Source organism: Prinia subflava, chromosome 11 (genome assembly GCF_021018805.1).
Source record: "Prinia subflava isolate CZ2003 ecotype Zambia chromosome 11, Cam_Psub_1.2, whole genome shotgun sequence".
NCBI classification, from domain to species: Eukaryota; Metazoa; Chordata; class Aves; order Passeriformes; family Cisticolidae; genus Prinia; species Prinia subflava.
The window spans coordinates 14,582,486-14,595,921 of record NC_086257.1 but is presented as its reverse complement, the minus strand read 5'-3'; the positions used below and the strand labels follow the sequence as shown (position 1 = coordinate 14,595,921).

Here is a 13,436-nt window from a genome sequence, read left to right as displayed (position 1 = left end):
AGGTCCAACCTGACCACTCTGCTTGGCCTTTCCTGGCCTTATACCCCTCGTTGTCTCCTAACCGTTCCTGCATCTTGTGCCCTTCTTTGCAAACCTTTCCCAGGTGGTTTCAGGATCCTGCAGCAGTGATGTGTCATCAGGAGATGAGCTGCTCTTGGCTGTTTTTCAGCCCCAGTGGCATCAGTAAAAGTCATTTGTCTCCATATTGACTTGTCCTTGTCTAGGAAGTGCTCAGACACTTCTAGGTTGGGCCTGTGCTTTCTACTCCAACCTTGTTGCCTCCTGTGCTGCCCTGCTAGCCAGGCTGCCATTTCACTGTGTCCCCTCTTGTATCCTGCAGGCCTTACCTGTCCCTGTTTCTATTCTTTCTTCCATCATGCTTTGCCTGCGTTTTCAGCACCTCGTATCAAGCTCCTTCGTCTCCCTGCTGTGAGTCTGGCCTCGAACCCTCTTAACCCCTGCACCACTAACCCCCTCCTTGTTTGTCCCCATTGCTCAGAGCAGCCCTGGGGTGAGCCCAGAGAGCAGATCTGTGAACCTCCCAGAGCACACAGTCATGGCAGGTGCAGGCAGCAGCAGAGAGAGCACCGAGGAGCCCCCTCACCTCTGCACGGCGGTGCCCCCACACACGGGCACTCCCAGGGCCAGCGAAGGTCTCCTCAGCTGAGAGAGGCCAGCAGTGGCCACCAGCAGGAGCAGAGGACAGCCAGCCAGGGAAGGTCCAGGAGACATCCCAGCCTTGACCTGGAAAGAGAGACCGAGCTCCGTGCCTGTGATCACAGCAATAGCTGGGAGCTGTGGGAGAGGAGGACAGCTGGCAGGGAGAGGGACAGGAGACCCCTCAGCCTGGACCTGGAGCCGGAGCGTGGATTCACAGAAGCACGGCACAGCAGAAAGCCACCAAGGCAGGACAGAGAAAAGCACCTTCCCCTCCTTGAGTTGGAACTGGAGGCCGAGCAGGAGACCTGGCATCGGCGTGGCAGACAGCACCCTGAGAAACACAGATCTCACCAGCAGGGCCACTCGTCACACAGGATGGCACGTGACGAGAAACTCTGTGATGCTGAATCTAGAGATGACCATAGGAGGGGTGAGGCAAGAGCCTACAAAAGGGCAGGACACAGGAAACACTCCCCCTCCCCTCATGCTGTGAGCCAGGGGAAGGTTGGAAACTGCCAGCGAGACCCAGGTAACCAAGTGATGGGGAAGGTGTGTCTGTGTGTGGGGATGGACCTTTGCGTGCCCCACACTGGTGTCTGAGATATGTTTGGCTTCCTTGAAGATGCTTCTCTCAGTATCTACCGGCAGTGTGTACACAGGGAAGGAATCTTGCCCAGGTTTCTCCCTGATTTAGCAGGATTCTTCTTATCCATTAATGTTCTTGGTCTGTGTCCTAATGTTCCATGGCATTGGAGAGGATGAGTAAGAAGGTATTGTTGAAAGTGATGCCCTTGGTATCCTTTTGTTTAAGAAAACAATTTTCTCCCCCTGCCACCAAGAAAACCAGCACACCATCTCCAGAGAAACACTCCCAAAAAACTCCAACCAACACCCAGCATTTGTTTTTGTTATGCATTTTGTGTGGTGGCCTCCTTGTACAGGAGGAAAAAAAGTAACAAATCCCTGAATGTTAGGTTATGATTGTGTTTTGTGGTGTTGTGATGCAGGACTGTAAGTGAGGACACTTTGCTTAAGCACTAAAAAACCTAGCAATTTTCATCCACTTCTTATTGAAAACCCTGCTGGCAACTTAATTAATTCACTTTGGGCAAAGCTCACTAGTGGCACTGGGCATCCAGCTGGGTTCTATTTGTAAGATTCTTGCCAAATTCTGTACAAGTGGAATTTTCTGGGAAATGTGTACCTGTGTAGTTCTTGCTCAACAAGCACTTGGGTATTGGAGGCTTTAAAGATTCAGATCCATCTTTCTACTTTTAAAGCCACAGTGGAAGTAGGGGTGACCTAGTGAAAGTAGGAGTTCAGAGACTTGGATCTATGTCTGTCAAAGTGTGGGGCAGCTTATGCTTTAAGCTGTCTAACTGATCTTCACACGAGTAAGGAAGATAATGTGTGTCCAGAGATACTGGGACAATTATTCTTCTTCCTCATGACACAAACACTTTCTTTAGGGAAATGGGAGGTGTTAATTAGGTTTAGCTTTAAAATAACAGAACTCTATACTCAAAACAAGAACCGAACATTATATGAACTTCAAAAATGCTTACTTGTCTGTTTTCTCATTGAATTGTAAAATTCGTGGGTCATCCTAAGGAAGAAATTGTCTGAAAATTCATGTGAGCCTGTCCCAGGTAACCCTTGCAGCCCATGCTGCTTCAGCAGTGTTCAGACTCTGCTGTGCTCATATCAAATGTTGGGCTGTTCTCTGCTGCCCAGTTTTGCCACTGTATCTGTATCAATGCAGAGAGCGACAAATTACATTTCCTTTGTCACCAAAGACTGCTTCAAGGGACATGGCCTGTTCTGCTGTGGAGCTGCATTTGTTATCTAAGACAGGGTGTGTCAGATACTGCTGTGTGCACAGAGAAACCTCAGCTAAAGGTGCTCTCACACCAGCGCTGTGGCAGGTGCAGTGGTGATTTCTGGTTCTCTGGAGTGGGCAGTTTGCAGGTGGCTGAGGAGATGCTGGGGATCTCCTTACCACAGAATTTGGAGAATGGTTGAGTTGATTTTTTCTCTCAATTCTGCAGGCACTAATTTGAGGGGGATGAAGCAAGGCATGTTTGATGGACCCCGAATGGAACAAGAGTTGTCTGATGCAGAGATTGCTCGGAAGCTGCAGGAGGAGGAGCTCCTGGTAAGGAGAGAGGATGCACTGGTCAGCCTGAAGGAACTAAGGCAACCAGCATGGACAACTTCAATTTGTAAATCTTTAATATATGAGAGTGACTATAAGAACTAAGCTCCTGCTCCTGTGCATTCTGCCAGTCACTTTTGTCTTCCATACACACAAGTATGGAGTGAGAGCTGGCTTCCAACTAATAAGACCTATTTTTTGAAATAAAACCCCCAAAATTAAAGTTGTGAAGGCAGAGTGATATTAAATGGATGTTTCCAGGCAGGTGAAGATGGCATGTAGTCAGTGTGAGCAGCTCACAAGTGAGACAGGCCATTGCCCATCTTTGAGAGAGGAGACATCAAAGTGGGAAATGCATTGTGGTGTGGCCTGGCAGATACAAGAGGGCAAAATTCAGCTGAAAAGCTGAAATGACAGATTGGAGTTGGGTTGTGAGGTAAGTATTGGGGTAGCTAAGTGTATTTGAAGAGGATGATGGTGTATTTGTATGGGCACTTACTTGCAATACCCAGTAGATTAATGAGTCTGATTAATTCAGAGATGTTAATTTTTTGTCTCTGTTTTTCCTTCCCCACTTTTTTTCCCCCCAGGCTAACGAAGCAGATCAGAAGGCAGCTCAAGTAGCCCAAGATGAGGTGAGCAACAAGTCAAATACTTGTGGAATTCCTTTACTTGTAGAAGCTGCTTAACAGCCCTTGTTTCCTCTGAGCCTCTAGTTGTTAATTTCTCTCCTTGTAGGGGAAGCTTGGGGCTCCAGTGGGATTTTCTCCCAGATGGGTTTCGTGTATGTGCTCAGCCTGGCCAAGCAGGGAGTTGTACTGCCTGTTGCAACCATGATAAAGGCAGGAAGTTCATGGTTCTGTAAGAGAATTTTTTGTAACTGAGCCCCATGGGAGACTATCCAAGATGCTGTGAGATGAACCACCAACCCCTTTAAGGAGAATAGATAGAGGGAAGAAACGTTCTGCAAATGCAGAACCTTTCTGGTAAATCAGGGAGCTATTGGACATGCTTCATGTCACCAGTCTTAATTTTGCGCTGTCCCTTGATTTCTGATCACAGATGGATGAAATCCTGGATTTACACCCTTCCCACACAGCAGCTGTCCATGGGAAAGGGTTTGAATAACTCAAATCCACAAGAGCAGTAAAATCGTCTGACAGAGTCTGTGTTTCCCTTCTAGGAAATTGCTCGGCTCTTGATGGCTGAGGAGAAAAAAGCTTTAAGAAAAGAGAAGGAAAGAGAAAAGTCTTCCTATGAAAAGAGGAGGCATGATCAAGATTGGAAGGTATGCCAGGCTTCAGGAGGCACCACAGATAAGGTGCTATAACCTTGTTCCCATTTCCAGAGGGAGGTGAATGTGTATGGTGAGAGCAAAAGGTGGTGATGCATTTCAAGGGTCTTGCTGTCTATTATTCAGCTGCTTCCAGAGCCTTTTGGAACCACCTCCTTAGTTAGATGCTTTTGGCTTCAGCCTCAAGCAAGGTAATCCTTGGGCTGTGGCCTTGGAGGAGGGCACTGGTTGTCACAGCACCTTGTGGCCTCCCTGAAGCACTGTCAGTCCCTGGTGCAGGACCTTTCCTCTGCTGAAACCCTGACTGCAGCAATAGAAGCAGTAGTTGGTTCTGTTTGTGTAAGGGCAATGCAGCTGCTTCAGTTGTAACTCTGCCTCATGACTGGCTGTATAATGAAAATCCCAAGTCTATCATGCCTGGTTTTTGTAGGAGTAACACCAGAGAGGCTTGGCTGGCCAGCATGGGAGGAGACAAGACAGATTTTATGGTCAGCAATGCTAAGGTGCTAAAGGGGATGTGGTGCTAATCTTGGGGCCATATGCTGGCAGCTCTGGTATTTTCAGCCTCCTTACTGAGTTTCAGTGCTTGCAGGAGCACAGGTGCCTGCAGCTGGTCCTTCCTGCTCAGCCCAGCCTTGTGCACAGTCATTACACCCAGACTGTGTACAGCCCCAGCTTTGGAACAGTCCCTTACTGCTGTCATGTCTGAGCACAAAAATTGAGTTTGGCTCAGCAAGGCTGGCTTTTGTTTACTGAAAATGAGTCCTGATGCTGCCATTTGGATGTCTGGCTGTAGTTAATTTTGTGTGTAAACCTGCGCAAGAGGAATTGTGGCAGTCCCAGTGTGCTGGCTGGTGTCTAGCAAGGCACACAGACGAGCTGATTCCCTTCTTCCCATCAGCCTGACGCAGGCGAGTCCACGCGCTCAAGGTCAAGAGAAGGGCCTGAAGCTCAGCGACACAGAAGTGACAGGCCTTCAAGGTGAGCTTGGGCTGGCTGGCAGGAATGTAGCTGGGAAGCTGCTGAGAAGCTGAGTCTTTGGGAGGAGGTGTGGGATGAGCAGCCTGGCCCACCCCCAGGGGACTCAGTGGAGAGCAAGGTGGTGGGGCACGGAGCTCATGAGGTGTTTGGTGACGTGCATCACTCGCTGTGCTCGTGGCACTTGTCCATCTTGGTGCCCGTGCCCCGTGCTGATGGACATTGATGAGCTTGTGCAGTGACATTTGTTAAATGCCAGGAAAACATTGAGAGGGTTAAACAGCTTCTGGGGATGTGAAACCACATGTCATCCCTGGGTAGGAAGGAATAATCACCATGGCATTTGCACAGCTGCTCCCTTGGTCCTTGCTCCCAGTTAAGCCCTGTACACTTCTCCCACTGCTGCATGTGAACACCACCTTGCAAGCAAAAGCATTGTGCTTTGGGGTGTCTCATCCCAAACTGGGAACATGCTGTAGGCCAGTGCTGCTTTGAATCCCTTGATACTCTGGCTCAATGCTCTTCATGAGGTACTAAACTCTGGAAGTAACCCCAGTGGCTTTGATTTCCATTCCAGAAAGGAACCTAGAAATTTCTGTTGAACTTGCAAAAGAAACAACAAATGCAAGTGGAGACTGAGAGAGATCATATTAAAATACTCTGGGGGTAAAACTGTGCAAGCATTAACCACTTCAATACGCCTCACCAAACTTTACAGTGGAAATTCGTCATTTTGCACCAAACATTCACAGTTTGCACCAAACTTCACAGTGGAAATTCGTCATTTTCTGACAGCTTAAACCATTATTAAATGAAAGAGGTCCATGACAAGCAGTAAATACTCTGCTTTTCTCACTGCAGAGACACTAATGGACTATGCTCAGAGGAGCTGTTCTGCAGGCTGAAGGTCTGGGCCAGGCAGGGCTTGCCTCAAACTGACAGTAGCAGACCAGACAGCTGAGATGTCACTCTTGCTACGCTGTTGTGCCTCTGAGCTATTCCCCAATGCTCCTTTTCCCCTGTGCTTGGCAGGTCACAGCCTCTCCTGGATGACTTTGAACGCTCTCGGTATTACACGAGCCAGCCCAGCCCCTTGCGCCAGATCCCCAAACCTGAGCACTCTCCTAAAGGTAGGACCAACCCCAGGGCTGCCCAGCATTGGGTTATTGTCAGCTGTTTTCCTCACACAGGGAGCCTGCAGGGGACAGAGGGGTTGAAAGTGATGCAAATAGAGAAGGGGAATAGGAATTAATGCCCCAGCAGGCAGGTGATGCTGGGCAGTGTTTGGGTTGGATTTGCTGAGCATGTTGCAGGCTTAGAGAGTAAAAAACTAAATTGGTTTGCCTGGAATTTGTCAAGGTGCTGTCTGCATGTTCACTGTGATCTCTTAATGATGAATGACTCTAAATCCAGGTAGCAAATGACAAAGAAATGTCATGAAGACAACATTATGATGGATTTTATGTGACTCACTACTCTCAAACAATCCAATACAAGACAGAACCTCACCTGTCTGGCGAGCAGATGGGATGATCAGGCAGAAACTTGTCCTGAGAGCAGGCTGGTTTTATTCCTGTAGCATCTCAGCACTGCTTTGGTGGTTTGTTTCCTGAAATCACTTGGCACAGAGCAGTGTGTTGTAGGGTCACTCCTGCAGTTGTTTTAAACCTGAATGCCCATTGTCTGAGTTATCTGTAGAGCCTCTGGGAAAGGAAGGAGGCTGTCTGAGTTTAACTCAATCTCAGATTTCTTCCAACTCTACTAGTGAGGCTTAAATGTGAACAGTTTCCTTTCCAAAATTTAGTTTGGTAAACTTATGTTCTGTGTTCATCAAGCAAGCAGGAAAGTTGATGGCACTTTACAGCGTCTGTTTGCTTTAGTGAGACTGTGCAATGGGGCTGCAGCACCATTCACACCCTGGAAGGAGTGCACATCTCCCTGTCTTGTGGCTCTGTCCTTCCTTTTGCTTGAGTCACATGACAAACAGTTCCCATTTTGGCCTTTGACTTTACCAGTACCCTAGGAGTCAGACAAGAGTCAGGACAGGTAAAATATGACTGCAGATAGTAATTTTTTCACCAGGATTTAGCCTCACAGACTGTTTCCTTTCTGTTTTGTTTTCCAGGTTTCCATAGGAAGCAGTAAACTGTGCTAGCCTTTGCTTTGGTACTGACTCTTCTGTAGCAAACATTACTGGAATTGCCAGGCAACTTTCTCAATTCCTGACCTGATGGGAGGCCCACCCTCCACTCCAAGGATCATCTCTTTAAGTGTCATCATATTAAGGAAAATTGTTTGTTTCAATTTCTTATTCATCTGTGATGACTTGAGCAGTGCAGTATAATCTAGCTGTCACTGAGCTGTGCAAATCAACCAGCTGGCTCAACAGCTCCCTCATACATTTTTTTTAGGTTTTCTTTTTATTTTTAAGTTTGGCTGGAGCTTTGACAAATAGAACAAATTGAGATGCACGTACAAAGGAGTAAAATTGAAGAAATGAGTTGGATTGTGGCAATGCAGCAGGACATCAGGAGTACAAGTCCTTTCTGCATTAGGATAACAGCAAAGAGAGCTGTAAGAGGAATTGTGTTGCTTCCTGTATTGGATAGGACAGCTGAGCCAAGCTGACAGTCGTATGAGTTTGCAGGAAGGAAGGAGCATTGTGAAACATATACCAGCAAAACCAAAACCTGAGACTGGTGAGGCAAAAATTGCCTATGAAATAGATTTTTTTTAACTGCTGTATTTCTTTCTATGGTTTCCAACAATCTGGATAGAGTGTGTATAGGCATTTAGCGCCAGGATATAGGATAGAACAGTTAAAAGGAAAGACAATTTCAACTGAAATTAGACCTTGTGTGCATGACTTTTAAGAGTTGCCAGGGAGTTCATGAAGCTGTGAGTTGTGGTTTGGGAAGATCTCATACAAACAGATCTGTGTGTCTGAAGGGACCTCTGGTTACCTGCTTTGAGCTTCAGTGTGGTAGAAGCCAAGAAGTTTCTCTGAAGCCAAGTAGGATCTCCTGTAACTCCCAGCTCAGTTGTTGATGCACTTGAGTAGAGTAACTTATTTCTGAATTTGGATATGTCTTATAAACATGGGGCTGATAGAGGATGGGGTGTGTGGACATTGAGCATCAAATTCAAAATCTACAGTTACAGGCAACCTGAACCAGACATGGAATGCTGAACAATCCACATGATGTCTGTGCTGACTGCTTTTCCTCTCCACTGCTCTGTCGAGCACCCCAGGCAAGCTCCAGTCAGGAATAAAAAAATCATTGCTCCCTAGGGCACAGTAGGGTCTGCAGGTTTGTTGTCTATATAGATTTTCCCATGCAGTAATTCCCTCCTGGCTTGTTTTCCCTCCACTCTTTGAAAATAATTTTTCTCTTACACAAAAGTAGTAGCATTTTCCCTTGGCCTCCTCTCATTTCAACTCTTTTGTTTTTTTGATATTTCTTTTTGCCATTATTTTCAGATGTGTTTTTAGGCTACAAAGCTGAACATCTGGACACTGTCTTAGAGTCTGTTCAGCCAGGGCAGGCTGATTATCCATGGGCCAGCCCAGTTCATGGCAGAGAGCTTGGCTGCCTTGGCCCTGCAGGCTAACTCCAGTGCCTGCACTGGCTCTGTCTCACTGCTCCATCAGTTGTCTCTGGCAGCTGCAGTTCTGCCTCTGGCTCTGCAGAGGAGGGGAGACACCTTTGCCTGGGCCATGGAAATGTGGACTTGTCCTCACCACTGATCTGCCAGGAAAGGGCCTTGGCAGCTCTCTGGAGCTCTGTGGGGAGGGAGCAGCTCCGGGAAATAGGAAGAGTGTGGCTGTCTGCTGCTCCTCTAGTGCACAGCTCAAGCCCCAAGACAGCTGTAAGGCTTTAACCTTGGCTGCTGTCCTTGGTCAGAATAGTTACTGGGCCAAATCACTGGGAAGACAGCACAACTCCTTTTTGCAGTTGCAGGGGCACATGTCTTGCCTTGACCAACAACTCCAGAGACTTCCACCCCCACTGGCGTGTTGGTAGCAGTTCAGTACCTGTGAAGAACCACAAAACCCCAATAGATCTCTGCTCCTGGGATACCCTAACCAAATCCTCGCCATGTAGGACTTTGTGTATGGGCAGAATCCTGCTACCTGCATACCCTTGCTTCCAGACTGTGGCTTACCTGCCTGCATGGGCTCCTAAGTGACTTGCAAGGTCTTGCTTGCTGCTGCTTCTCAGGAAATATCCCAGTCAGCCGCTAGATTTTACTGTCCTTGCCTTGTACCCTCTTCTCATTCTGTCTCTGTCCATTCAGAAGTGTTCATGTTGTTTGAAAGCATTCAGAAAAAAAACAACATAGATGCTATCTTTTTCTTTCTTATTTAATAACTTGGCCCAGTGTGGCAACTTCATCTACCAAGGTTTTGTTTTGTAAGAATTTATTTTTGTATTTTATATAACAGTCAAAATTTCTACTGCTGAAAATGCCTTTTTTTTTTTTCTTTTCTTCTGGGCTTTTTCCTTCCATTGCCATCAGAGTAATTATTGTTGTGAAATGGATGCCTGGTGGATTTGTAAGAATTAATACTTTCTACAAACACCCTAGTCCAGGCACTGCTGCTTGTGCCAGCTGGTGCACTTGTGAAAACTGGATGGAGAAAAGGCCTGCCAAATCAGGAGGAGGTTGAGCTTTGTACTGGCCGTGCTTGCAGAAAACTGGTGACTCTCTGCAAAAGGCAAGGGGAAATCACCAACTAGGAACCATGAATCCATGGGCATCTGTATCTGGCTGTGATGGACTTTCTTGCACTGCAGTTGCCTGGTATAGCTTTTGTCTTAACCTAGTCAGGGAAGTCATGAAAACCCTGAGCCCTCTGACATTCTAAGAACCTATTAATTCAGGAGGGATGCTTGGGAGTATCCAAGTTGGTGGTGTCAATGGCAGTGAGTAGAAATGTGAGGGAAAACTCTGGTAGATTTATTTTGCAAGCTGGGTAGAGTCTGAAGAACACCTCAGTGCCTCCTGTGTGGAGCTGTAGGACCTCCTGAGTGGCCAGTCAAGCTCTCTGGCCAAGACACCAAGAGACAAGAGCCCAGCAGAAGGATCCCAGGAGCAGTTGCAGCTCCCTTGGATGCCTTTGGGGGTGCTGAATGCTTTATGGGCTGTTTTGCTCTGTATCCTCCCTTAGTCCTCATCCTTTTTTCTTTCTCCCTACCTTTATTCATTTGCTGTCCCTTGTAAGTGTTTCTCCTCTTTTATTACTCCTTGTGAAAAGGGGGTTCCTAAGGCTTTGCTAGAAGGGGGAGAGAAATGCTAGGAATGGCAGCTGAGGAAAGCAGATGGTAAATGGGATAAGAGCAGAGCAATTGTTCATTTTCTGCATGTACAGGTTAGGGACCTCCTTAGGCAGAGGTTGCAGCTGGACTTGTGTATTTAGTGACCACTTTTGAAAAGGGTTTCCATGGTTCCACTGAAGTCAACAAGAGTTGAGATTATGGATGAACAAGGACCCACTTTCCTTGGGGCCCAGCAGCCACAGTTCTGCTCAGTCAAGAAGATGCAGCTTGAGTAGGTGAGAAGCAAAATCATCACCTTGTGCACGTGTTCCTGGAAAGAGGCACAATGAAGCTGATCTTATAAAGAAACACTCAGAGCAATATTTCTTTCCTATGACAGGAAAATGTCTAAGTATCTTGGATTTTTTACTTGTTTACTCTTGCCAAGTTTCAGTAGCTTTGCCAATGGGTTTGCTCTGGATTTAGTAGCATTTAGTTGGAGCCTTTGCTGGGACCCCTGCCCAGGTTGTTCAGGTCCTGCATCCCTTTCTGACTCTGTGCATTAACAAGGCATCCAGCATCATGTGGAAAATTCATCTCCTTGAAGTCCTGGCACTTCCTGACCTTCTTAGCAGGCTCATCTCAGCAGCAAGAGCTCTCAGCACCTCCTCACCTCCGTCCAAAGCACAATGGTCTGCAGAAGAGAGGTCGGGTGACCTGGAGGGATCGTGCCTTACACACAGGGATACTCGATGTCTTCAGCAGGCTGACCTGAGTCACCTTGCTGTCAAACACTGTCTTAATGTGGACTGTACAGCTTCCTGCAGTAAGGAGCAGTTGTCATCACAGGGATAGATCCAACAGGTTGATTTCATCTTTTTTTTTTAAAGAACTTCATGGGTTTGACCTTGGTGGGGTGAGGAAATGTCAGCTGTTAAAGGATAGATGAATTCTCATCATTGAATTTCTCCTCTTGGGGAAGAAGGATAGAAGTTACAGATGCTGCAGTCTGCTTCTATCTCTATAAAAGGGATCTTGTATGTACAGTATTTTTATATCTCTGCATTCCCACCTATCAGGATTTGAATCAGGATTGATAACATTCTCTACTTATGGAAAAATATGGGTTGTTATTTTTACTGTGCTAGACCTCTGTATCTTTATTTTGTGCCAAATTTCAGCCACTGTTACATTCTAGCATTTTCATTCAGTTTATTACTGTTCATCAATATGTATATTATATATTTTTATTATCAAGTTTTTTATTTTAATTCATATTATCCTGTATGCAAACTAACTGTGGATTGCTAATTTATATATATATATAAAGGGGAGCACTTGGAGACAGTGTGAGGATTCCCCTGCTTAGTTTACACTCTTGTGATTGAGCACAGCCAGTCCATGAAACTCACTGCTTCCCTCACTGAGCAGTCTCCTGTGTTTGTCCCCTGAGCAGACAGCTCTGCTGTCCCTGCTGGCAGCAGTGACACTGCAGGGCTGTGGGGATGCCACAGGAGCTGGAGCACAGCTCCCAGCACGGCCTGACGGCGCCTGAGCTCGCTGCTGTCCTGTGCCAGGACAGTCCTGCTGCAGCAGCGTGGTGGTGCCTGAGGTTTGCTCTTTAGCTGTCCCCAGCCAGTGGACAGTTGGTTTTGCCCCACTCTCCCAAGGTGTTCAGGGCTCAGTTTTGCAGTTGCTTTGGGAGGTGGGTGTGGGACATAGTCCCTTGCATGGAGCACACCGTGGGCAGCTTGTCTTCTTTTTGTTGCAGGGGACAGGCATAAACCTGCAGAGATCCCAGTCTGCTGCACTCCAGCAGGTTTGTGGCTGTGCAGCACTGCTGAGGAGATGCTGGCTGTGCTGCACACAGGTGCCACTTGGACTGCCCTGCCCAGGACAGGCAGTGGGACATGGGTTTCATGTTCAGGAGCTGCCCAAGCCTCAGCTTCTGGGCTGGAGATACTATCAGCCACCTCCTCCCCATCAGTAGCACAGGGCAAGGCTTAGCTGGGCAGTTTGGGCTCTTCAGGAGAGTCCCAGACAGGACAGTGGCACACACAAATGAGTATTTTCTACTTCATGGTAAACAAGTTCCACTGTATCAGTGTTCACTCTAAGTAGACTCCATGGTCTGTCTCCAGCTGCATCTGTGCACTGCAATATCGTTAATTGCCTCAGATAATAACTGCAGTTGTCTCATTTAGCTCTTCAGGGTAAACTTTCAGTCTGTTGAATCTAAATATTAGCCATGCAATCAGGTGGATTAGTCAGAAGACTTAAATTCCTCAGCGCTGCAAGTGTATCCTGCATTGTAACAGCTAATCCTTAAATATGAATTGCACACTGACAATAATCTGTCTATGCAAGCCTATTCTTGGTTTTATTTTGACTGTTCACTATAATTTTACCAGGTTTGGCATAGAACTTCTGAATGGCATTTAACCAAAGTATCATGTCTGTGTGTGTGTGTGTAGCATGTTTTGCTTCATACTCATCGAATGTAAAGGGAACATTGCCTTGCTCCATTTTGTTAAATAAATGGCCGTATTTTGTTATTCACCATTTCCTTCTGTCCCTCTGTGTGCTTTTCTGGAAACCTAAGTGGATTACACAAAAGCAGGGGAAAATAAGACTTTGTTCCACTCTTTGTTCCTGAAACTTAGCTGCTTCTACCAACAATTATGTTCTTCCACTGTAATAGATGTAGCAAACAAACAAATTTGTATTTAATTTGATTATTTTGTTGACAGACAGATGGAAAAAAGGCTATGTAATATCTTGGAAAAGATCTGGACTGTTTCATTTCCTGAGACTGTGATACTGAAAAATAAAGCAGTATGATTATTTGCAAGGATAGGATGCTTTTCCTTATTTCATTAACATAGCTTTTAAGTTTGCAAAAAGCCTGCTTGAAGATTCCCTCAAACAACATGTACCTACAGTGGTGGGACAGAATGCAGGAAGGAAAAATGACAAATGCCCTGGGACTGACTGCTGTCTTCAAAGGCATCAGCTGAGGATGCAGCCATGTGCAGCTCAGACAGGAGCAGACCTGACCCCACTGTCAAGTCATAAACTCAGTTTGTGA

General features: G+C 46.5%; 1 protein-coding gene across 3 annotated transcripts in view; it reads left to right on the top strand.

Moving 5' to 3' along the window:
- The window catches only part of CCDC50 (coiled-coil domain containing 50), a 41,766-nt gene extending 28,564 nt beyond the window's left edge, over positions 1 to 13,202 (top strand). Inside the window, exons 6-12 of one of the 3 annotated variants that reach the window (XM_063408767.1) lie at positions 500 to 1,189; positions 2,709 to 2,815; positions 3,406 to 3,450; positions 3,999 to 4,103; positions 5,011 to 5,090; positions 6,120 to 6,217; positions 7,213 to 13,202. In XM_063408767.1, the coding sequence (XP_063264837.1) occupies positions 500 to 1,189; positions 2,709 to 2,815; positions 3,406 to 3,450; positions 3,999 to 4,103; positions 5,011 to 5,090; positions 6,120 to 6,217; positions 7,213 to 7,232 (1,145 nt within the window). In that variant the 3' untranslated portion in view covers positions 7,233 to 13,202. The remainder of the gene's footprint in view (positions 1 to 499; positions 1,190 to 2,708; positions 2,816 to 3,405; positions 3,451 to 3,998; positions 4,104 to 5,010; positions 5,091 to 6,119; positions 6,218 to 7,212) is intronic. The other 2 variants (XM_063408768.1, XM_063408769.1) reach the window with 2 other exon arrangements.
- The last annotated feature ends 234 nt before the right edge of the window (positions 13,203 to 13,436 follow it).